The sequence below is a fragment of the Culex pipiens genome, chromosome 2, assembly GCF_016801865.2.
Source record: "Culex pipiens pallens isolate TS chromosome 2, TS_CPP_V2, whole genome shotgun sequence".
Classification (NCBI taxonomy): domain Eukaryota; kingdom Metazoa; phylum Arthropoda; class Insecta; order Diptera; family Culicidae; genus Culex; species Culex pipiens.
In genome coordinates, this window is record NC_068938.1 from 119563019 (window position 1) to 119589465 (window position 26447).

General features: G+C 40.2%; 1 protein-coding gene across 1 annotated transcript in view; it reads right to left on the reverse strand.

The window, feature by feature from the left end:
- Positions 1-2984: 2984 nt before the first annotated feature.
- Positions 2985-26447, reverse strand: part of LOC120423147 (uncharacterized) — a 31697-nt gene continuing 8234 nt past the window's right edge. The window contains exon 3 of the mRNA XM_039586828.1: positions 2985-3242. Coding sequence (XP_039442762.1) covers positions 2985-3242 — 258 coding nt within the window. The remainder of the gene's footprint in view (positions 3243-26447) is intronic.

The following is a 26447-nucleotide window of genomic DNA, read 5'->3' on the forward strand; positions in this document are numbered from 1 at the left end:
CGTTGCAAATATTTTTCAAAGTTTATGTCACCCCTGGCACGTTATAGCAAGTCTGTTTACATCGTGTCAATATAGCTAACACTTTCGAAGTACTTTTTCGTGTTTTAAACCGATCATTTTCACCCGCGTCGTGATTCATCGCGACTATCGCGCTCTAGTCCGTCTCGGCGAAGTGAAGTTTTTACTAATTAGTGACAATTAAGTTAATTTAGTTAAGTTTATTTTGGAGAAATTTCTGCTATTGTTACCTTCTGTCCTGCTCGTCACATATCGCTTGGCTACTTTATCATCTGGCTGCCAGCCTTGGGCTCGGCGATACAGACAAACATGACGCGTCCGCAGCTTTGCGCGGCCGATGTCTGCAGTAACCCTGGCGTGAGGCACAACAACAAACTCATTCAGTGCTACGGCGGTTGCGACAAAAGCTTCCACTGGAAGTGTATTGGACTCACAGCTGCCGGCTCTTCAGCGCTGAGAGACAACCCAGGAATGTTTTGGTTCTGTGAAAATTGCAAGAACAACTCTCTGTTTCGGCTTCACCGCAAGGTGGGATATATTTGTGAAACAGTTGAGGCCACCCGCATTCTCCTGAGACGTGTGGAAACCAACCTCGAGTCGAAAATCGAAACTTGCTACAACATGATTGGAAACATCTCCAAGCTGAACCAGCTATCGTACGCTACTCTGGAAGCCTGCCATGGTGACTTACACAACACTGCTGCCCTGGATCTCTCTATTCGTTCGGTTGGCGATAAGGCCGTCGAATCAGCTTCCGATCAGCAAACCACTCGACGCAATCAGTTCCAGCAAACTATTCGACGCACCCCGGTGCTTTCGGGACCCGCTGCTCATCCAGCGCCGCAACTGTCACCACCCTACCTGGATTACCGACGCCGAACCTAGTCGCGCCCTCCGCATCTTTAACCTTCCGTGCAGGTAATGCTCGTTCGGGTATATGTCCGGCCGAAGCCGCAGGTGCTGCCGCCCCCTCATTCGGTTTCCAAAACGTTCCAGCAAACTATTCGACGCAACCCGGTGCTTTCGGGACCCGCTGCTCATCCAGCGCCGCAACTGTCACTACCCTACCTGGATTACCGACGCCGAACCTAGTCGCGCCCTCCGCATCTTTAACCTTCCGTGCAGGTAATGCTCGTTCGGGTATATGTCCGGCCGAAGCCGCAGGTGCTGCCGCCCCCTCATTCGGTTTCCAAAACGTTCCAGCAAACTATTCGACGCAACCCGGTGCTTTCGGGACCCGCTGCTCATCCAGCGCCGCAACTATCACCACCCTACCTGGATTACCGACGCCGAACCTAGTCGCGCCCTCCGCACCTTTAACCTTCCGTGCAGGTAATTCTCGTTCGGGTATATGTCCGGCCGAAGCCGCAGGTGCTGCCGCCCCCTCATTCGGTTTCCAAAACGTTCCAGCAAACTATTCGACGCAACCCGGTGCTTTCGGGACCCGCTGCTCATCCAGCGCCGCAACTGTCACTACCCTACCTGGATTACCGACGCCGAACCTAGTCGCGCCCTCCGCATCTTTAACCTTCCGTGCAGGTAATGCTCGTTCGGGTATATGTCCGGCCGAAGCCGCAGGTGCTGCCGCCCCCTCATTCGGTTTCCAAAACGTTCCAGCAAACTATTCGACGCAACCCGGTGCTTTCGGGACCCGCTGCTCATCCAGCGCCGCAACTATCACCACCCTACCTGGATTACCGACGCCGAACCTAGTCGCGCCCTCCGCACCTTTAACCTTCCGTGCAGGTAATTCTCGTTCGGGTATATGTCCGGCCGAAGCCGCAGGTGCTGCCGCCCCCTCATTCGGTTTCCAAAACGTTCCAGCAAACTATTCGACGCAACCCGGTGCTTTCGGGACCCGCTGCTCATCCAGCGCCGCAACTGTCACTACCCTACCTGGATTACCGACGCCGAACCTAGTCGCGCCCTCCGCACCTTTAACCTTCCGTGCAGGTAATGCTCGTTCGGGTATATGTCCGGCCGAAGCCGCAGGTGCTGCCGCCCCCTCATTTGGATTCCCAACCGTTCCAGTTTTTCGTTTCGGATCCACTACCAACCGGCAATCTGGCAGCTCTCGATCAGCGTCTGGACAACCACAAGCTCACAATGCCTTCCAAACATCACAATCAACATTGGCTGGGTTCCATCTTCCTGCAGCCAACAGTAGTACGGCATTTTCGCTTGCTGCCAACACTAGAGTGCAACCAATCAACAACAATCCACAATCTGTGCCACAACAAAAAGCTGCTCGTCCCCGGAACCGGAAGCAGCTACAGCCCCACTTACAGCCCTTCCTACAACCACCATTAGTTCAACACAATTTGGCTCCTCCTCTTCAGCAAACTGCCCCGGCTTTTACCTGCAAGCATTTCTATGTTAAACCGTTTGACCCCGCAACAACGGCCGAGCAAATCGCTAATTACATCCAAAGCCGTACCGGCTGGAGCTATGATAACTTTAACTGTCAACGACTGACTTCTGAGTCTCGTTCAGACTCTCGACCACTAACATTCGTGTCGTTCAAAGTTACCGTGCCCGATGTTGTAGCTTTTACCAATGTTATTACTCAGCATTCTGGCCCGACTTTGTTAGCGTCGATTCGTTCACTTCAAGGCGTCGTTCATAGCAATCAAAGCCCTGCTCAGCTCTCGCTTCCGTAACATCGAATACCAGACGAGACATTCTTTCTGTTTACTACCAAAATCTTGGCGGCCTGAATAGTTCCTTAGCTGAATACAAGCTCGCGTGCTCCGATGCTTCTTATGACCTTTATGCCTTTACCGAAACTTGGTTACAGTCTCATATTTGATGACACTTACGAAGTTTACCGGAAGGATAGGTCAAGTTCTACTAGTTCGAAATCCAGCGGGGGCGGTGTTCTTCTTGCTGTACGCAAAGAACTTAAACCACGTGAAATGAAGGTCCCCGACACCTCCGAAGTCGAACTCGTCTGGGTAATTCTCCCTTTAACTGAAAAATCCGTTCACATTTGCGTCGTTTATCTTCCACCGGACCGTGTCAACGATTCTGAGCTTGTCGAGCGTTATACCCAGTCCCTCTTGTGGGTCGTATCTAAATTGAAAGCTAATGACAGTATCTGCGTCCTGGGCGACTTTAATCTCAGCTGCCTCAAATGGATTTCCGACAAAGATGGTTCCCTTTTCGTCGACGTTAGCAGGTCTACCGTTAGCACAGTGACAGCGCGCTTTTTGGACGACCACCATCTGGCAAATCTTGCTCAAATTAGTAAAATCACAAACGAAAACAACGCTTTGCTTGATCTTTGTTTTGTCAGCAACGATGTTACGGAATATTACCGAGTTTCCCGCGCGCCTGCACCTCTGGTAAAAGATGTTCGGCATCATCCTCCGTTGCACCTGAGTATTTTCGATAGCGCTCCCTGTAAGTTCGCCGATAGTAAGACTGCTGTATACTACAACTTCAAAAAAGCTGACTACATTGGAATGAACACCTTCCTGAACAACATGAATTGGGAGGAACTGCTTGCATCACGGAATGTCCATTCTGCTGCGGAGGTTTTTTCTCACGTTCTATTGTACGCTATTGATCAGTTCGTCCCCAAGAAGTGTCGGAAACCACCTGTCACTCCGGAATGGTCCACTCCTGCTCTCAAACGACTAAAATCCTCCAAACGTTCTGCGTTGAAATGCTTCTCGAAGTGCCATTCTAGCTTCTACCGTCTCCAGGTCAACAACATAAGCAATCGGTACAAGCACCTTAACAAGAAATTGTTTCTCGCGCATCAGATTAGAGTTCAAAAACACCTGAAGAAAAATCCTAAAGGGTTTTGGAACTACGTGAAAAAACAGCGGTGTGAGTCCGGCCTTCCTAATTCCATGGTTCGTGACGGCGTCGATGCAACAAACACGAGAGAAATTTGTGATGCGTTCCGTGCCCAATTCTCTAGCGTGTTCACCCATAAAAATCTTTCTGAACAAGAAATATCCAACGCTGCGGCTCGAGTTCCAGAATCGCTACCCATCCCTTCGAACGTTGTCATCTCGCACGAAGACTTTAGAACTGCAAGTGCCAAGCTAAAATGCTCCCACTCCGCCGGACCTGATGGTATCCCCTCGGTTGTCTTGAAAAGTTGTTCTAACAGCATTTGCCTTCCTCTAACAAAAATCTATAACATGTCTCTTAGCTCCGGGGTGTTTCCTGACCGATGGAAGGAGTCATTTGTTTTCCCGATATTCAAAAAAGGCTGTAAACGAGACATTTGCAACTACCGCGGAATTGCAGCCCTCTGTGCAATGTCTAAACTTTTCGAGGTTATCGTGCTTAACTTTTTTCTGCATAACTTTTCTTCGGGCATTGCTTACGACCAGCACGGATTTCTCCCCAAACGGTCAACTAACACAAACCTTGTGACTTATGTTTCCACAATACAACGAGCAATCCAAAGTGGGTACCAGGTCGATGCGGTCTACACCGACCTCTCTGCAGCTTTCGACAAGATCGATCATCGAATCGCAATCGCAAAACTTCGACGTATTGGCTTACACGGGACTTTCATTGACTGGGTTTACTCCTACCTAACCGGAAGATCGATGCAGGTAAAAATCGCGGATTGCCTTTCATCGCCATTCCTTGTGACATCCGGGGTACCTCAGGGCAGCCACTTAGGTCCATTTATATTCCTGCTCTATATCAACGATGTCAACTATCAACTTCGGTGCTCGAAACTTTCTTATGCTGACGATTTCAAACTGTTCACTATCATCAAGAAACCCTCAGACTGTCGCTTCCTTCAACAGCAAATCAAAGTTTTCTCCGATTGGTGTCAGCTGAACCAAATGGTGTTAAACCCCACTAAATGTTCAGTTATAACGTTTTCACGGAAGAGGTCGCCGGTCTGCTTCGACTACACACTATTTGAAAACTCTTTAAAACGTGATCGTTGTGTCAAAGATTTGGGTGTCATGCTTGACGCAGAACTTTCATTTAAGGATCATGTGGCTTACATGACTTCTAAGGCATCCAAACTGCTCGGTATGATCTTCAGAATGACTAAGTACTTTCGAGATATTCAATGTTTAAAAACTTTATATTGTTCACTAGTCAGATCCACCTTGGAATACGGTTCTATCGTCTGGGCGCCATTTTATGCTAACGAGATAAATCGAATTGAAGCTGTTCAACGCAAATTCACTCGATTCGCATTGCGCTACTCTCCCAATCAATCTTTGGATTATGCCAGTCGATGTGATTTCCTTCATCTTGATTTTTTGTCTGTCAGGAGAGATTTAGCGAAAACCGTGTTTGTTTCTGATCTGTTGAGATCCAACATTGATTGTCCTTACTTGGTCGGACAACTCAACATCAACATTCGCCGGCGAACACTTCGCTCATTTGCCTTTCTGACCCTACCCTTTGCTCGCACCAATTACGCCTTCAATGAACCATTCTCCAGCATGTGCAGAGTCTTCAATCGGTGCTACTCGTCTTTCGATTTTAATTTGTCTCGTCCTGTTCAAAAACTTCAATTCTTGACGTTTCTCCGAGAAGAAAATCCCCGACCCCTTAACCCTCTAGTTTAGGTTTACACTTGTAGCTTATTTATTTATTTATTTATTTATTTATTTATTTATATTGTATGTAATTTTCGTTAGCTTAATAGGTTAGTTTAAGTAATTATGTAAAAGCCTTTTTGTCATTTGGACTGTAAATCTGTTGACAATAAAAAAAAGAGGTTTTGTGCCTATTTGAGAAGGACCCATCGGTTGGCGATCCACTCAAACGGGCTTTTCCCTCCAAACAAAACAAAACAAAACAAACCCCTTCCCTTCAAAACAGGGCTGCGGAGTCGGGTCATATTTCAAACGACTCCGACTCCGACTCCGACTCCGGCTTTCTCAGATTAGCCGACTCCGACTCCGACTCCGGCTCCGGCTTTCTCAGATTAGCCGACTCCGACTCCGACTCCGGCTCCGGCTTTCAACAAATGGTTGGCTCCGACTCCGACTCCGGCCTACCAACTCTAGCCGACTCCGACTCCGACTCCGACTCCAGCTTCCAACAATTGGTTGGCTCCGACTCCGACTCTGACTCCACATATTTTCAAATGTTTCAAAAGATAGTTAATTAATATTAGTTAATTATTTTTAAAACATTGATAAATAGGATTATTTAAATACTCGCTAAGCGTCATGTTTTTCTCAAGAAAAATAAGTTCGAATCACAAAACGGAAAAAAGTTTCTAGGTTACAAGTTTTATACGTTATGGAAACAGAAATCAAAAAAAATCTTCAGTTTTAGAGGCATTTTGAGAAAAACAGTTTTGTAAGTAAATTTAGATTTATTTGCTTAACCTCAAATTTTCAAATAATTTATTCAAAGCTAATAAATTTAAATATATTAAATTGTTATTTTTGAATGAATAATTAAAAAAAACCTGGCCTTAATAATCTATTGAATATAAAAATTCAATTTGCTCACTTTCAGGCTGACATTTATAAGAAGCACAGTGACAGGCACCTTGTTTTTTAAATGACAATTTTAAACGAAACCTTTTTTTTTTTGTTTTTTTTTAAGACGTACATGGACATCACGCCATGGCTGAAGGAGATTATTATTGCAAATCAATGTATCTAAACAATTTCTTCGTGGAAAGGACGCTTGAGAGGTCCTTTTCAAATATCTGTGACATGGAAAATATTTTACCCTGGAAATTTTTAATTTATTTTAATTTTAAAATTCAATATACATTAAAAAGGAGGCGCACGATACTTCGTGAATCTTCACCTAAAACGAAACTTTATGAATGATCTTGCGCCTCCATCAAAATAAATGAAAAAACTTAAAGTATAATAAAAAACAAATATCCACAAGTTAAATATTTTCTAGGTCACAAGTATTTCATTTTTTAAGGTACATTGATTTGCAATGATAATAACCTTCCGTCATATTGGCGTGGGACATACAGTATGAAAAAATTCTTACCGGTTGATAATATTTTGATTTTGTTTTTTTAATAATATTTGAAAAATAAATTAAAATCCTATATTTTGTTCTATAATTTTTTTAATTAGTTCATTTTTGTACTGAAATCTTGAGATTTGTTCAACGATAACTTGCAACGATATCAAAATAGTTTACCTAAAATCAACATCAACATTCAATGATTATTTCAAAATTAGTTGCAACTTCTTTTGATATTTTTTGTTAGTTTCAATTATTTTAAATGCAACACTTTGATTTTCTTGTACTCAGTTATAAACAAAATGCGCATGTTGAGTTCCAAGTAAGACATTGTTATTATCGTTGATTATTTGTTACTGTCAGTGACTCTTTTTCGATTTCCAAAAACAGTGATTACTATTTTTAATCTTTTTATGTTCCTCGTAATTTTTTTCCTAAAAAATGCTTTAACTTAAAACCTCCAAGACATTCGCTATCGGGGTAAAAGATGACTGTGTGTGAACTTTTTTCAGAAAGAACTGGATGAAATTTGGTCAAATTTGAATTGAAAGGGCATATAAATATAGGCAAAAGGAAGAAGTCAAGAATCAATTAGATATGTGTGACTACATAACCAATATTTTTTATTATTTTTTAAATTATGATACTACATACTTGGGTAAGAGGTTATCATTTAGTGATTATAGTGAAATAACACAATTAGAGCTTTCCAATCACAATAAAAAGCTTCAAAAACATAATGGCATCTGATAAATCTCTAAAAAAAATGAAAAACATGGCGACGCAGTGCATGCGACGTAAAAAATAATTAAAAATATAAGAAGTTTTGTAAATTATGCTGTTATATAGGAAATACTGAACAATAGAAAAACATATTTTTTGTTGAATTTAAGATAACTCCGACTCCGACTCCGACTCCGGGTTATCAGAAATCTTCGGCTCCGACTCCGACTCCGACTCCAGCTCCTAAAATTTAGCCGACTCCGGCTCCGACTCCGACTCCAGCTGTTCGAGTTTTGACGACTCCGACTCCGACTCCGACTCCAGGTCCCCAAAAAGACCCGACTCCACCGACTCCGGCTCCGACTCCGACTCCGACTCCACAGCCCTGCTTCAAAATGTGTCGGAAAAATCAAGGGACAAAAAAATATTTTTTCAAAAAATTTCAAAATTTCAACGAAAATAGAAGTTAAATAAACTTAAAACAATCTAAAATGCATTTTTCTGCATTGCAAATATTTTCCAAAGTTTATGTCACCCCCTCCCTTCAAAATGTGTCGGAAAAATCAAGGGACAAAAAATATTTTTTCAAGAAATTTCAAAATTTCAACGAAAATAGAAGTTAAATTAACTTAAAACAATCTAAAATACATTTTTCTGCATTGAGAATAATATTTAGCATTAAAAATTGATTAAAAATATTTTGATTTTTTTTTTATGAAATTCCAATGCACAAACCGCCAGAACCTGTTTTTTGCGAAAAATAAAATTTTGTCAATACTTAGATATTTTGGAAACTAATTTTAAAATACTTTTTTCATTCAAATGTTTAAACCATGGCTCGTAAATTTATTTTTTAAACTTTTTTATTTTTAGCCCCATTTTCAAAACAACCTATGAGTCATGGGTATTTCATGCCGATAGGAACTTTTAAAAATTTAATCAAGATTGAACAAAAATTCAAGATGGGGGGAGGGGGGTCCGAAAAAGTTTGACGTACTTTTCGATGGGGGGGGGTCAGAACCAGCGTGACAAAGTGTGATATAGGGGGGAGGGGGGGGGGGGTTAATTTTGCCGATTTTAGCGTGACATACTTTATGGATGACGCCACTATTGGTGTGGAAGCGACAAACGGTAGGAAACGGTCAGAGCAGTTTTTGTCGATTTCAATTTGTGGTTGCGAGTGAATGAGTCGTTTTGGAGCAATCAGGACCCTCTATTTTTTCAATATGCAACTAACGCGATATTGACCGTCATCTTGGATAACATATTTTCAGATTTCTTCCACACAGCAAAAAAAAAGTTGATTTTTGTAATGTTGAAAATTTGGTAGGTTGAATATTACCTACAAAATGAGTAAAAATATGGACCTGATGAGTATTCACCAGAAACTGATGAAAATTCATCATTTTCTGATTTTTTTTGACACACAATTTATCGCCATTTCCCGATGAATGTTACCATATTTTTTTTCCTTTGCATTTAAACTACCTGCAACAAGGCAAAATCCGGCAAAACTTTGGTTAGCCCGAGATAAATACATCATTACGCAAATTCCGGATCAATACAGCATTCCCCCCAACTTTTTTTTTGTTATTTTTCTCCCCAATTTCAAGTGTTCCCCCCTCTGTCAATTTCACATAAACAAGGAAAAATCGAAGAGCTTCGATTAAAACATAGAGTAAGGATAAATATTTATCTGTCGCAGGAAAAATACAACTGCCGCCAGAGGAGAGCGTTGAAAAGAAAAGAGAACAATTTGACAAAAGGGGGTGGTGGTTGTATTCAGTGTCTGGCAAAAGTGGGTGGAAAATTGGTATGCAAAACAATAAGTGATGTCATGTGGAAACAGTGCCGCCGAGATGAAGCTTATCTCTTGTAGGGCACCAAGAAGTGCAAGACGACGATGACGAAGCCAACAACGGTCCGAAAGGTGAGGGCGTCGGGAAAAAAGACGCAATGAAAGGAACCCTCTTTTATTTTTCGCAGATTTTTGCACACCCTTACCAAACGCCCCCTCCGAAGGGTATAGCCATGGTTTGACATTGCAGCAGGTGTGATTTTGGAAAAAAGCGAGGAAAACTTGAGACTAAATAATAGAGAGGGATTACGGGGATTGAGATGAACGAAAAAATCCCGTCAGCAAATAACTTCATTAATTATGGGGACATTGTTTCACTTTTTTCATTTTCATTATTTGATTCTGTTATTTTTGGCCGTTTGTCCAGCCAGAAGGTGTTGTAGTTTGCGAGTGCTTTGGCTGGACGCTTTAGACGACTGCGAAATGGCAAGGAAAAATTTGAGAGTTGAGGGTTGGGTGGAAATGAAAATCGTACGAAAGCTGTAGAATATATTCTATTTTTGAATGTAATATTGTTTAAAAGTAAAAACTATGTGCACTCTTCTGTTTTGAATGAATTCTCGTTTTAGACTGATTTTTTTTAAATGAGTACTGTGAAAAATGAATTGAAACGTTTCTTAATCCACCATAAGGTGTTTGGTACCTTCCTCACATTTACAAAGTCTTTCAACTCTTAAGTTATCCTAATCCAGATTTGCATTGTCTACGGTCTTACGTCTTATTGAGCTGACTCGGTCCAAACCAGGTTCAGGCACCGAAATGTTCATTTTCGGAAGGTAATAACCTTTCAGTAAAAATCCTAAAAAATATGGTGTCTTCCGGTTAGTTTTTCCAAATTAATGAAGGTTCTACATCTGGTAATAATCTGACAACTATGGCACCGTCCACAGGTAAAAAAGTAAAACCGTTTCTTTTTTCTATACATTTTGACGATTCTTCCCATTTTTAAAGCGATAAGAGGGAGGGGTTCTCGTCGTCCAAATGAGCTCGCGAGAAACCCTGGTGAATCTCGGATTTGGAGCACCCTAATGTATATTGATCGAAAATTCGTAAATATTCCACTTGCAATTTAATACAAATGAGTTTATGTTCCATCATATTCTTTTTTTGTTTTTTTTCTGACACCTTAGGAAGACAACCTATGAAATGTTAACATTAACCTTAACATGTTGACATTAGTTGATTAATAAACTGTCACTGAATCCGCTTTGTAAAAGCCGGCCCCGATACTCTTCACGGGTGTTCCCCTCAGGAACTGGGAAAGATTTACTTTTTTTTATATATCCGTTTTCATAAACATTTTATGTTGAAGTTTAAAGGAAAAATGTGGATTCCGTCTGGGGTTTTCCAAACTTTATGATACAGAGTTAAAAAAAAAATACAAAATATAATATTGAACAATGATGTGGTTATGGGCCTGTTTTGCCAACTTGTTTTTTTAGTACCATTTTCATATTTATCCTTGTTGAATTTTGATAAAATTCATTTTCATGTAAAAATCTCGTATATTTGTGGAATTTCAATCTTTTGGGAGTTCAATTAACAATACTGTAACGGGGTTTTGTGGAGTTGAATTGTTAAAGATTATTATTGAGTAAGTTTTCAAGAAATCCAAGAATTTTATTACGGTTATGACAAGAAAGGATTGTCTCGCACCACATCATAATTATCTGAAAAAAATCAGGTAGATCACATAATGTTTACACTTTTATCACCCATACCCTTAGCATTAAAAAAATGGATATCAGATTGAACTCAGAAATTAAACATAAATTTCATTGATCCTTAGATTTTTGGCAATTTATCACAAAATTTATGCTAAGACATATTTTTTTTCAAAATTTATTTTAAACAAGTTCTTTTCTCAAAGTACACACTGTTTGTACCTAACAATAGCGGCAACGTCGCCGAAAGCTTTCCGCGGTTAGAGCTTTTCCACGTTCCGTTTTCTTTACATAGCTTTTATCGATCGGTGTGCTCTTGGGGTAGCCTTAACTTTGCTGCTTGAGAGACTTGGGTAGCCCTCCGGAAATTTCTTTCGTCATCCCTTTCGACGGTTAAACGTATGTAATGTTGTTGCAACATGGCAGCAGGAGTCGCAACTTTCTGTGTTGATTTAAATAAAGTACACACTGTGACTGTTTCCGAGAGCTTTTATTGTTTGGCTTGGAAAAGCATACACACATTCTTTCTTCACCCCTTTTGGCGGAGCGCTCAGCGGTAAACAAGTACAATTTACGTACACCAGAAATCATAAAGGTAAACATGGTGGGATGGAAATTATTTTTAAAATGAAATCATTTCAGAAACAGAAATAATATTTAAAAACTCATTGCGTGGCCGGGAACGAAGAGGAGCCATTCCGGCACGTTTTATGCCAGCTAGCACCGTACTGGTGCCACCGGAGAAAGCATTCATTAATCCACCGGAATCACTTGCGCTGAATCGTGCGAGATAACATTAAACGGGAGGCGTACATTTCATTACATTCCACTCCCGGTACGGATGCCGCACAATATGTGCCATGCCATCTCTCCTTTTGCCGGCTGAGTGTGTTTGCACGCTAAAACAATTATAAAATTGAGAATTATACTGTGTGCTGGGGTGTGGAATTTTTGGAGGATATGTTTTTGCTTGTAAACATGCCACTGACAAGGGCACACCGGAAACGTACCTCATTAGGCAAAGGGTTTGTTCGTGGGGCTGAATTTGACTGCGTGGCGTGTTGAAATGAAAGAAGCAAATCACATTGAGTAAGAAAATGTTCTTGTTGTTTTATTTTTATTGGTTAGAGGGCTATAAAAACTCGCCTATAAGTTGTAAAGCAAAAAATAAAGTCTGGAGTTTTTTTTTTAAATTGTCCAATAAACCAAATTTTCAGTTTTTGCTTTTTGGGATTTTTTAATTTCCCTGAATCAAGGTGGTTTCAAAAACACCCAAAAAGCAAAAACTTGAATTTTGGTTTATTGGTCCTTTTTAAAAAAAAATCTCCAGAAGTTTTTTTTTACTTATTTTGTTTTTTTGCGAGGAGGAGTGAAAATTTGAAGATTTTTTTTTCAAATTTTATGGCTGATTCCTGGCGAAATTACAAAATGCTCATAATTATTGCAGTTCTGCTACTATAAAAAAAAACAAATATCAATGAATTTATATGAAAAACAAAAAATCCCTTACTATTACTTATTCAACCGAGCTGTGTGGTCCTAAAATTCAAATTTTGGAAACAGGATAAAAAGTATCATTTAATTTAAAATACAGAAATCGATGCCTCTGTGCTCTCTTCTACTAAACTTGCTAGGATTTAGCATAAGTTAGCATAAGAGAGCACAGAGGCATCTAAATAGGCATTATACTATGTATTCTGAATAAAATTAAGTTTTTACAAGGTTTTTCAATGGTCATTTTAATTTTAGTATTTTGGATTTGTCAACTATTAATAATGTTACAGAATTTTGGCCCAAATTCAGTTAAGAACGCCCTTTTGTGCAGTTCACAATGCCTCACTTTTTGACCTTAACAGATCCCCAAAATTCGATTTCAATTCTGAGATATTCAATAAAAACCGGAAAAGCTCCGAGCATTATAGTCACTTTTCTATACGAAAGAATCGAAAAATTAAAAGTGAGAGTGTGTTCGTGCAACATGGAGTTAAACTTTTCAAAGAGTCACGGTAATCTTCACAGCAAATTCACAGAAAGTTAAACTCCATGCCCATGTCCGAGTACTTAGCTACATGGCTAAGCGGTCTGCCTTTCAAGCAGACGATCAGGGATTAAATCCCGACCGGTCACCTCACCGCCGAATTTTCGGTCATCATCCCGGGGGCCGGGAGTGCCGAAACCAGCCCACGGCTGACAGCGCCCGTGCCCCGGTTCCTGGCCTTGCACACACTCTCACTTTTAATTTCTCGATAAGTTCCAATCTTGTTGTGCGATCTTGCTACACCGTATTGATGTAAGTGCGACAATGGGCCAAAGGGACTTCAGGTCAGAACGCATTTGACACATGTACAAGACCGACTACCGTAAACATTTATAATCATAACTCGGGACTCTGGCAACCAAATTCAATCAAACTTCGGGGCAATGCTCAGAGTTGTCAACCAAACAAAACGTATTTGTTATTGTTTACGTCTCATGCTCTCGTTTTTGTCGATTCAAGGTCAAACATTGAAACGCATTTTCTCGGAACGTCAAAAAGCGACGTGCGACTAGAAAGCACGACAGCGTCGTTCTGGCAAAGCCTACCTCAATCCTACCTGCATGCTAATATATAAAGTGCAGCATTTTTTTTTTGCAATTCCGTCGTGAAAAGTTGAACTTGTGCACTTGTGAACTCGGTGAACCTCGTTGGATAAATGTACGACTCGTGCTGAAAAATCCTCTTTTTGCAACTTGTTGTATAAACTACTATTTTTAAATAAAAGTTTAAATTCTACGTCACTGGCTATCACAGCAAAAAACTCCACAGACTGCCTTTCTCTCGCAAACAACCAACAATGCAAATTCTCTCCTTGATTGTTCTCCGCCACTTGAAATATGACCGTGCTGGAACTTTTTAATTTCAGCTCGCATCGTTTACATTACCTCTTACCGCCAATCTTCCTCAGTGCCTTACCTTTCTTTCTTGGCGACTAACTGTCGTCGTCGTCGTCGTTGTGCCCCAAGCCGAAAAGTCAAGAGATGTTTAAAACTAAACTTTAATACTTTGCCCTCCCGGGCAGACAAGCGACAAACCGCAATGATTTCAATATATCGATCCCGTGTTTTCGACGTCGTTTCCGCCACTCACTTGCAGATCTTCTTCCGTGTTCGGGAAACTGTTCTTTCTCAGGACAGGCCAGCTGTGGTGTAGAGGTAGGCCCCCGAACAAGGCAAATTCGTCGACTTCCGAATAGATTCGTCCTGGCGGGAAATCCTTACGGCAAATAAAATAGCATCGCTGATCCTTCTGAAGATTCGTACCGTAAGAAAAGAGCAAAAGGAACAAGCTTGTTGAGAAGCCGAAAGATAAATTTATGCCTCATTATTTACTTAAAAGTTAATGTCGGGTGAGAGCAAAACAAGTTAAGTGAGCCGAAACATACTCAACCCCTCCTTCACACGAGTCCTCGTTTTTGTGCGCTCTTTTCTCGGTACTTGATGCCGGCGTCTCCCCATTGCCGATACCGATACTTACCACAAGCGAAAGACAGGGTTGAGACAGTAGGGATACATTTGGGGTGTTTGGGACGGTCGGAAAGGGCCAAGATGCTCCCCTGTCTTGAAGAAAATCCCTATCGTCATCGTCGTCGAAGTAATTTGGGAAAATTGAAGGTGTAAAGCTTTTCTAATAGCGACGTTTATATTGCTTTTTATGGTTTAATTTTCTCCTATTAACTTTTGAACCTTGTAATTGAGTTTTCGCTCTCTCGTTCGAGTGTAACAATATGATTAGGTTGATTTACTGGCAATGGGGTGGACGGAGAGCGGGGAGGGATTGGTACGGTTCACTACCTGTGGGTATAAGTTGTAAATAACAGACGTGAGAATTTTAAACAAATTTGTGTTGCTTGCGGTGTGATTATCTTCTCTCATTGGCTGGGATGTATTTGAAATGTTTGAAAAGTTGCATGCAAAATATACAAGTAGTGCATCGCACTAATTGTCCATAACAACTTTTATGTAAAATCTGCAGTATTTTTAACAAGTAGAGCAATTCGCTGAGATTTAGGTCATTCGATTTTTTTTTGTATTTTTTAATCCGGCTGAAACTGTTTTGGTGCCTTCGGTATGCACAAAGAAACCATTTTGCACCATTAGTTTGTCCATTAGGGTGACTTGAAGTTGTATGGGAAAATGTCAAAATAGACTGATTCAATCAGAACAGGCTTTTTCCTGTCCCATTTGGGCCCCCAATCAATCCCCAACAATTTGGGAGCGATTGGATTTGACCCGGCTTTCCGCAAAGCGATTCAAATTTGTATGGGAAACCTCTCTTTTTTACATTTTGATTTTCATAATTTTAATTTTTCACTCAATTTAAAAACTAACATCGTAGAAGTATAGTCCTTAATGTCCTCTAAAACTTTCCCGAAGAAAGTACGGTTCTATCTTGCTTCTGGAAAAAAGATACAGAGTTTTCAAAGGAGGCATTTCAGAATAAGTGCTGAAAATTATATGTCTTGCCGTGTACGCATGAGAGCAAGCAGCAGTCAAGTGCTCAGTGCTCCATCGTTTTTTTCGATTTTTTTCGCCGTGATTGATTGTGATTACCAGTGAGTTCGCTTCTCCAGCATGTTTTGGACACGTTGCCGGACAATGTTAACGAGTTGCTGGAAGGCCTCGGATATTGTCTGAAAATCGGTAAGTCGGCAGTGCAAGTGATCACACTGAATAATAAGAATATCGACCTGGTGTTTGAAGAATTGAAGCGTAGCAACTTCAACTTCTACACATTCAACCCCGAGAAGCCCCCTGTTAAGGTCGTCCTGCAGGGTTACCAAGACCTTTCAGTTTCCGACTTGAAGAAGCACCTTTCGGACGCTGGAATAAAACCGCGGGAGATAAAAGTGCTCTCGCGCAAGACAACGGTAACCGGTACTCACACACTGTACCTGTTGTACTTCGACCGCGGCACCGTCCAGATCCAAGACCTGCGGCGGACTAAGACGTTGGACGGCTTTTGGGTAAACTGGCGATTTTACACCAAAAACCCGACGGACGTAGCGCAATGCCACCGTTGCCAGAAATTTGGCCACGGCTCGCGGAACTGCAAACTCCGGCCCCGCTGCGTAAAGTGCGGTGAATCACACCTCTCGGAGAAGTGTGCACTGCCGTGCAAGGCGGATTTGGGGGACAAGGTAGAGCAAACCAAGGCGCGCATTTAGTGCGCCAACTGTGACGGCAACAATACCGGTAATTACCGCGGATACGTCGCGCGCAAGGCCTCACCGGGGAAGATCTTTTCACCCTGTCGGAGTTCTTTGCTCTCGCGGGGAGATGATGACGCGGTTTCGGAGCTGCCGGAACAAGGCGGAACAATTCCTGGCCCTTGGGGAACTGATGATCAAACACATCTACAAAGGATAAATAACCTGTGATCTAGATGTAAGCTTTCTCTTTCTCTATCCCCTTTCCTTTGCAATTTCTGTAAGTTTTTTTTTAATATTTTTTCTTACTCTTGCTAGTGCCTTAGTTAAAGAAATAATTGTTCCAAAATGGATTATGATGCAACACACAGCTGAAAGGAACTCCAAAACTCTGTTATGCACTTCAAAATAACTCATTGTATCTTGATTATTCACAAATAAAACCGAATTGAAAATTGAAATATATTTCTTGCCAACTCTGCCGTACTTCGGTAGATATTTCGAAATCTTAATAATTTTTTAACGTAATAAGGAAGCAACCTAGCTTTTTACCGTGTTTTCAATCATATGCAATCGATTCCCCAGGAAATTTTATGTGAAAAACTTGCGTGGCATGCCTAATTTGCGATTTGTACCCTTTTACAGTGATCAAAAGGGTCTTAAATAGAAGCTAGAAATGGGTTGACACCCTGTAGATGTGCACCCTGTCTTCCAACCATGTCAAAAAATTTTGGAATAAGTAGCTTAACAACTTTCCCTAAGACACCAACGCTTTAAAAGGTCACCAGTAGAAGTTAAGGCTTGGTTGACACCCTGTAGGTGTGTCATCCTGCATGACAATAATTTAAATAAAAGCAACATTCATAAACAACAACTTTTTCCTAAGATACCATTTTGCTAGGTTGCTTCCTTATTACGTTAAAAAAATAAGATTTCGAAAAATATACCGAAGTACTGGCTGTGTTGGCAAGAAATATAATTTTCAGCACTTATTCAGAAATGCCTCTTTTAAAATCTCTGTATCTTTTTCCAGAAGCTAGATAGGGCCATACTTTCTTCGAGAAAGTTTTAGAGGACATTCAGGACTATACTTTTACGATATTAGTTTTTAAATTGAGTGAAAAATTAAAATTATGAAAATAAAAATGTAAAAAATGTAAAAATTATCTATATTTTGCTTTTTTTAACCTTGTTGATACGACCCTTAGTTGCTAAGATATTACCAGCGCACATTGCAAAGATTTAAAAACAGGGAAATTGATGTTAAAAAAACACCATCTTCTAATGTCGATATTTCACCAACTAATGGTCCGATTTTCAATGTTAAAATATGAAAGTTTTTTTTAAAATCAAGACTAACATTTCAAAAGGACCAAACATTCAATATCACGCCCTTTTATTTTCATATATCATTTTAGTATCATTTTAGCTGCCAAATTTGTATGGAAAGTATATGGGCAAACTAATGATGCAAAATGGCTTCTTTGGGCATACCGAAGGCAACAAAAAAAATTACGCCGGATTAAAAAATACAAAATTTAAAATTAAGAAAAAAGACCGATTTCGTAGAGAATTGCTCAGGGTTGAATATTTAAGCACTGTCATAGCTGTCAATATTTTTTTCAGTCCCTTCAAGCAGCATACTTTCGTTCGTTTTTTGTTCTATAATTTGAAACCTCCAGCTCTTGACGGTCCTTTCAATATCGACAACGAGAGAGTCCACTGTACTAAGCTGGCTGGTTTTCCAATTTAGTTAGTATAAGAGAGCACAGAGGCATCGAAATACCCATTATAGGAAAGAAACCCACTAATGGATAAAATTTTATACGTTGTTGGGGTATTCGAACTCAGGTTTTTAATTTGAATGCATGTTGATTTGAATTAGTTTACCTGGTGATACTTGGGAATGAAGTTTGTAGGGTAACTTTTGAAATAATTAAATAATGATTTCATCGGTAAAACCCTAAAATCTACAAAAGTTCAATTTAACAGGATAATTATTGCTTATTTGACTATAATGTTGGAGGACTGGAGCGATACTACCCGAGCATGGGTAAATAACAAGGGAAATGCGTAATAATACCTTTCTCTGGTATCAATACCAAATTTTGATATTCCTGGACCCTTTAAAATTTGTCTTAAGGATTATGCAAGAGCAAAATGTGCTATCATACCAATTAAAGGTATTGTTTTGATATTGCAAAATTGCAGAATTTGTCAATGGTCGAACACCACATATTGGTATTCTTTTGGTATTACAGTGTTTTATCAAATTCCTCTGAAACTATGGGAAAATTTTGACCAATTTTGATAAAATAATTAATTTTGCGCTTAAATGATGTCTCAAAGCGAATGCTTTCATTGAAAACCGGAAATTTCAAACTTGATTTTAAACATTTTTGATATACCCCCTAAAGAAATGACTTGAAATTGTGAAAAGTCTGGATGGCACATTTTGGTATTATTTTGGTATTGAAAGGTTTCATCAAATTCCTCTGAAACTATGGGATTTTTTTTTTATAAATTTTGATGACATAATTAATTTGCGCTAAAATGACTTGAAACCCAAAAGGGTTAAAGCTGATTTTCAAGGGCGCGGGAATACCTAAAAATTAAACCACGGCAATACCAAGTTTTGGTTTTTAAGCAATTTTCAAAAATCCAGAAGACCTCAACTTGGTATTGAAATGGTTTTATTTTGAGGTATTATTTTACCCTTGGAATAACATGGTTTGGTGTTGTTGTGACTTTGGTATGATTTCATGATATTTTACCATCTATTACTGGGCAACCAAGGGCACATTTTGGTCCCTGTTATTTGCCCAAGTAATACCAAAATTAGGTATTCCCGTGTTATTTACCCCTGCTCGGGTACATGAACCAGAAAAGTTACTAACGGTACAAAAAAGTTATTTTTGTCATCAAGTCTAGCCACTAGTATAAGTGGGTTAATCTTAACCTTATACACCAAAATTTGACAAGGAAGGATTAAAATATGCCAAAAAATAAGTTTACCTAAGTGAAACGTTGGGTAGTTAGTGGATAATAATCACCTCGTATCAAGTTTAGCCAAACGATTGCTCCTTTCTTCCGGTCCCATGGAAAAAAGTGCTTGTCTGATGAAATCTGTGATTTTAAATTGTTTTCCGGTTTTGTCTGATTTGCTCCAGCCGATAATGACAGGAAAGGGTGCTCTCTGTCTCTTTGCCTATAATTGCTTGTATTGGTTTTCCCCTGCTTTGCCTAGCTGGACTAGCCGGGGTTTTCCGGTTCGGTTGAACCCTCATTTGCGGCTGTGATAAATGGATTTTCAGCACGAGATCCAGTGATAGCCCCCAGAGTAGAAGGTAGAAAGAGTTCCAACTGGTCATCATTGGACAATAAATTGCACGATTTCCGTGAATTCGAATTCTAAGGTGTGTGATGTTGTGCTGGATTGGGTTGGGATGGAACGAAATAAAAAAACATTGTGCCAAAAGTGGGAGAATTTGTGGAAGGTGAAACCATAAAACAAAATCATCGCCTCTAATGCCAAATTATATACTCTGGATCTGGAAAATCCGTTGGGTAGAACCGTAACGTCATCACATCGCTTTGAGAAGGGTCTACTTTGTGGGTTTGAAATTTGCCGTTGAGTTATCTTTTAATGCCAATCGGTCCCATACACACATGAGCGGTTATGCTGGTCAGTAGCAGATAGGATACTCCCTGGTGATGTAATGTTACACAACCGTACAACAAATCCAAAAATCCGTGCGGTTGCTTATTATAATACGGCACCTTCAAACTTGAATTGCTTCAATCAAAACGACACATTGATTTCGGTTCCTACCCAGAGTTGAACGGAGCATTCAAAATCCGAGCCGAAATTAAATGCACAATAAAAACTTTTACCAATTTGGGAGCGAAAATGCTGATTCTTCAGAAGGAGGGAAAAAAAATCACCGCACAATCAAATTTTACAACAGTACGGTTTTGTAATTTCGTTCAATGTCACCCCCTTTTCTTCATCTTAAACTCCGCCAGTTAGTGGTTAAAGGTGGTAGAAAAGGGTAGACTAATAAGAGGAAGGACAGGAAAGGGTTGAACGCAATGTCAGACCTTTCCTAATTTCCTTTCCCCGTTGTTGTGTTTGATGCAGGTTTTGTGGAGCCTGAGCGGAAATGAGTGGAAGGATGCTGTAATCCAATTTTTATTGATAATGACGAAAAGTTTGTTTCTAATTGGATTAACGGCTTTTACCAGTGCCCTGCGGGTTGGGAAATCTGTGACGTTTGAATGATGGTTAGACTTTGAGTCGATCACATCTGTTGATGATATTTATTTAGTTTTGTAATTAATTTTTTCAATGATTTCTGTAATTGATTTTAATTTAATCATTATTCAGTTTCAAATTTCAATCAGTAATGTTAAAAGTTGAGCAGAAAGAACTGTTGATTTTATGTTTTTATTATATTCAGGTCTGAACTCAGCACTTTGCTGTGGATTCGCACCACTCCACAATCATTTAAAAGCTGTATATTTTTTTATAAGGTAATATAAATGATAACACTTCAAAAGCTACTCCACTTTATAATAGGCTAAGCAATATTCAATGAAAAGCCTACAGTAAGTTTTAATTCGGCTTCCTAATGAAATGCTTTTCCTTAGAATGGTTTACTCCCTAATTTATTCCAGAATTAAATAATCAGCCCGAAAAGTAAAAAAAAAACTTACCTGCTGAGCATAAAAAATTACAACTTATTCAGAGAACTTATTAGGTGCTTTAATTGATAAGAAACGACGTGCGTTGCCTTAATTTGGATAGAAAAACGAAACACCCACTCATTAGCTGGCATAATTTTGCCATCCACCATAATTTCCGAAACGCTTCTTTGAAAACTTTTCCCAACTTTCTCCGCATCCACTCCTAGCAGAAATCTTTATCCTGTTTAACCCTTGCTCAACTGTTCGACGTGGTTCCACTCTCAAATTCTGTCACCGCAATACATAACCGAAGTCCACACACAAATACATACGACGAAAAATCGGATGTCCATCCGTCCGCGGTGAGCCCCCGAGCGTCGTGTCGGTTTGTTTTTGATTCATGAATTAATTTATCGCCGCACTCTCAACGGCATTCTTCCTCATCCCCATTAACCTCTTCACTTTTGTTTATTGTTTATTTGGGATTCTCGGCGGAATTGCTTCTTCGAATAATACGCACGCGAACCTTTTCCCGCCACCCACTGAGACCCCCGCCCCCCTTTACCCACCTCCTCTTTGGTGAAGGATGGAGGTGTTTGTTTTTGCTTCCGCCTGGCGCGTCTTAGAAAAATATTATTTTCTCATTTCCTCGCTCAAGTTTCCAACTTTTGGGTCTCGACGTGCAACTTAAATGACCGATTTTTAAGGAACTGTGTTGAAAAGCCGTAGATTTTAATAATATTTACTGAACACTAAACAAGGATCGGTTAGGCTGTTTTTATTATAAACGTTAGGTATCATTACTCATTTATCATTACTTTATTTATGATATCACGATCACGCCGATATGGAGATGGACATATTTGATATTTGAATTTCATATTTCATATTTGAATTTCTAGCAATTACAACTCATTTATGTATCATCATTAAGAGACTACCATAAACCACGTGGACACTGTTTTGGAAATCTCAACCTCCCCCCCCCCCCCTCCCCCCTCGTGGACAATTTCAATACAATATTGTGTATTTTTGTATGGAACGTTGATAAAAGCCAACCCCCCCCCCCCCTCCTACCCAATATTTTTAACGGATAACTGTATAATCTAATCTAATCTAAAAACGCACCCAGTCCGATGAAAGCATGCTGGAATGTTTTGTGACTAGATTACGCCACAAGCACTTTTCTTGTCATTATTAATAATTGCAGTGCATCCGAGAACAACCGAAAATGTATTGCAAAAATTAAAGCGGCCAGCCCTATTACGTTGTGTTTACCGCAGAGAGGATTCTGAGAACGGATCACATTTCACAGAATCTACAGGGGAGGAAGGATGCGAGGACATACCGTAACAAACGCTCCAGTTTACAGTTTCATATGTATTTTGTGTAATGTGTTTAGTGTTAAATAGTGTGATTATATAATCAATTAAATATAATAATGCAATATGAATATTAACCACGCACACAAACAGCGACACAAAAGCAATGAAAATGAGCATGCAAAAACAAGACAACGCGTCCCCGTGGTCAGCTCACTAATCTTTTTAAACGGATAACTGTATAACGTTATAAACGTGTAACAGTCTAAAACTTCATCATCCTAGTACGAGAATCGAAGTCACGATCTCTGGATTGGAAACCCAGCACGCCGCTAGTCGAAATTCATACTCTATCGGTCAGTATTCCCAGTGAGCAGATTTACTCTTTTAACACTGGAACGCCCAACGCATGTCCAACTTACACGGACGCCCAAGTCTTTCAAAAAAGGTGGAACGGTAACTTCAACTCGCTGGTTCTCGGGCATAACTCAACCAATCAGGACGATTCTTGTTTCCAGTGATTTGTAAGAATGTCTAGATGATCCTAAAATTTTGCAGAACTTGATTTGAACAAATCTGTAATTTCTACGACCGAAAACATTGCTGAGCCAGACAGGAATCGAACACATCAACTTCCGCTTACAGGGCGAAACCCGTAACCTCACGGCCACGGAAGCTCGGCAAATGTTACCAAAAACGTTACTTAATCCACCCTTAGGTGGTTGGTGCCTTCCTCACATTTAAAAGGTAATGCTATCCAAAATAGGGCGGACCTTTAAGTGTTCTATCAATTTGACTCATTATTCAAACCATCAAATTGGGTAGTCAGATCTTCATATTTCAGGGCAATTATGTGCTTACAACTTATAATAGGGTAGCCAAATCTCCAATTCAATTCGTGCTCGTTGGAAAGGCTTTTTAATTACTTATCCAAAGATAGGTCGCATGATATATTTGGACAACGTTTTCATCAAAATATCTGAGATCTGTCCTCCAAAAAGTGTATAAATAACACTTAACGCGAAGACTTCCATCATTGTCATGATTTTTCGTTCAAAGATATAAATTTTGCGTCGCTTTCAATATTTTGACAAAATTCCTTCAACAAGTTGTTTAGAATAGTGCCCTACACATGCTGATTCCTTTTGGTAACGATTTTCCCATTCCTTGTGAAGTTATGGAAATCGTCATTAATCAATGATTGCCAACTAGGACGTCAATGACTGTGCCACAAAATTATATAAATTTTGAAGCACAATTGATTTAGATAAAAAATTCTTTTAGTGGCTTCAAGAAGGCAACAACCGGCACATGCTGATTCCTTTTGGTGCTGAAATTCGTTAAATTGAATTTAATACAGAATATTTTATAGCGATGATCAATTTTCTTCGAAAATGATCAACGGCTTCACCTTAAGTGCTTATATCTTTTGATAGGGTTGGGAGATCTTTAATGTTTTAAACGCGTTGGAAAGGTCTTTTGATTACCTATCCAACGAAAGGTCGCATGATAGATCCGGACATCGTTTTCATCAAAATATCTGAGATCCGGCTTCCAAAAAGTGCATAAATAACACTTAAGTGCTAATAACTTTTGATAAGGTTGTCAGGTTTTCAATGTTTTGGACGCGTTGGAAAGGTCTTTTGATTACCTGTTCAACGACAGGTCGCATGATAGATCCGGACAACGCTTTCATCATGATATCTGAGATCCGGCTTCAAAAAGTACATAAATAACACTTAAGTGCTAATCACTTTTGATAGGGTTTTCTTACAAAAACCACCCTTTTTACAATCTTCCGGACTTTTGTTAAAATCGTTTTTGACAAAGAACTTTGTCCTAAGGGCTCTATTCTGGTGAGGTGTCAATCCAGAAAAACGAAAAATGTCGCGCGTTACGAAAATGTTGCATGCTTGGTACTGGGGAAGGGGTCTGCAACGCAACAAAGCACTGTTGCGTGGAATTGGGAGCCAATATAAACCCTGCTCGATCAGCCCAAGGAAATCATTCTATCGCTGGACGCCGAGGAGTGAACAACAACCTGGACCTGGAAGCAGATGGCCTGGAGGCCCAGAAGCAATTGGCCGAAAAGCAGCTGGCCTGGAGCAAGGAGCAGCCCAAGCGGAGGCAGGCCAGCCGGAATATTCTGGCCACAAGACCCGGAGTGGCCAGAACCCTCAGGGGTGTTCCGATGGAAGGCCATACGAGACTGGACAATATGGGTATCAAACTTCTTGGATTTTGATACTGGTGATGAAAATTGCCATTTTGACAGTATTGGCCACAACCTGGAGTGGCCGGTGTCCTCAGGGAAGTTTTCCCGGGAGGACATTTACCGAACCATGTGATTTTGGGCAATATGGGTATCAAACTTCTTGGTTTTTGGTACTGGTAGTTAAAATGGCCATTTTGACAGTATTGGTCACAATCTGGAGTGGCAGGTGCCCTCAGGGAGGTTGTCCCGGGTGGACATTTACCGAACCAAGTGATTTTGGGCAATATGGGTATCAAAATTCACGGTTTTCAATACTGGTAATGAAAATGGCCATTTTGACAGTATTGGCCACAACCTGAAGTGGCCGGTTCCCTCAGGGAGGTTTTCCCGGGAGGACATTTACCGAACCATACAATTTCGGGCAATATGGGTATCAAACTTCTTGGTTTTTGGTAATTAAAATGGTAATTAAAATGGCCATTTTGACAGTATGGCCCACAATCTGGCCGGTGCCCTCAGGGAGGTTGTCCCGGGTGGACATTTACGGAACCAACGAGTTTTGGCAATATGGGTATTTTTGCTTTGCAAGAGCAACACTCAAAACAAAATGGTGGTCTGCTGCTCTTGGAGAAAATTTTCGCTGTGAAAATAAATTATTTATTGAATTGCGTAAATGAGGCGAAATGGATTTTTTTAATTTTAAAAGAATAACTCTTTCGGGTGATTTCGTAAACCTTGAAAAAGACTTTTTATGGTTTTTTGTGCGGTGTCAATCCGGAACACACACGTTGGCCTTGGATTTCTGGCAGCCAATCAAATCCTCTACGGAAATGATCCTTTCCTGGGGTTTTATTTTGATGAAAAATTGGGGGAAAATATTAAAATTAATTTATACGCCAAGCGTCAAATGCTTTAAAAATGCACCAAAAGCAGTGCATGAATGATTTGAAGCAATAACTCTTTCGTGAATTTTTCGTTGGCCCTGAAAAGCGCCATTTTGTTGAATTGCAGCAGAAGTTGATTCTTGTGGCCATCTTCTCGAGCGTCCATCCAAGTAGGCCTTGTTTTTCTCCTTCGACGCCATTTTGGCAGCAATTTCACGCACACGCTGGCGTGTTTCTTCTTCTCTGAGCTCGTTCTTGATTTCCTTCAGCCGTTGTTTTTTTCCGCTGCTGCTGCTGCTACGATGTTGTTGGTTCGAACGATGACGATGGAATAAAAATCGTTGGCAAAAATGCTGCCTTCACAACTCCACGGCAAAACAAAACAGCCAATCAGAGAGCGGCAAGATTTTCTGCGTGTTTCAAAGCACGCGCTTGCTTGTTCAAGGCCAATTGCGATCGTTTGGCACTTGCAAGCGAAAATTGTTAATATTCGTTCTATTTTTTAAAATGAAAATTTTGGGGGAAATATTTTTAAATTAATTTATACGCAAAGCATCAAAAGCTTTAAAAAATGCACAAAAGCAGTGCATTAATGATTTGAAGCAATAACTCTTTCGTGAATTTTTCGTTGGCCCTGAAGAGCGCCATTTTGTTGAATTGCAGCAGAAGTTGATTCTTGTGGCCATCTTCTCGAGCGTCCATCCAAGTAGGCCTTGTTTTTCTCCTTCGACGTCATTTTGGCAGCAATTTCACGCACACGCTTGCGTGTTTCTTCTTCTCTGAGCTCGTTCTTGATTTCCTTCAGCCGTTGTTTTTTTCCGCTGCTGCTGCTGCTACGATGTTGTTGGTTCGAACGATGACTTACTTACTTTACTTTACTTTACTTTATCAGCAACAGGTCTATCGACCCAACGCTGAACTAATCGAAGATTTCCAGGATGCTCGATCT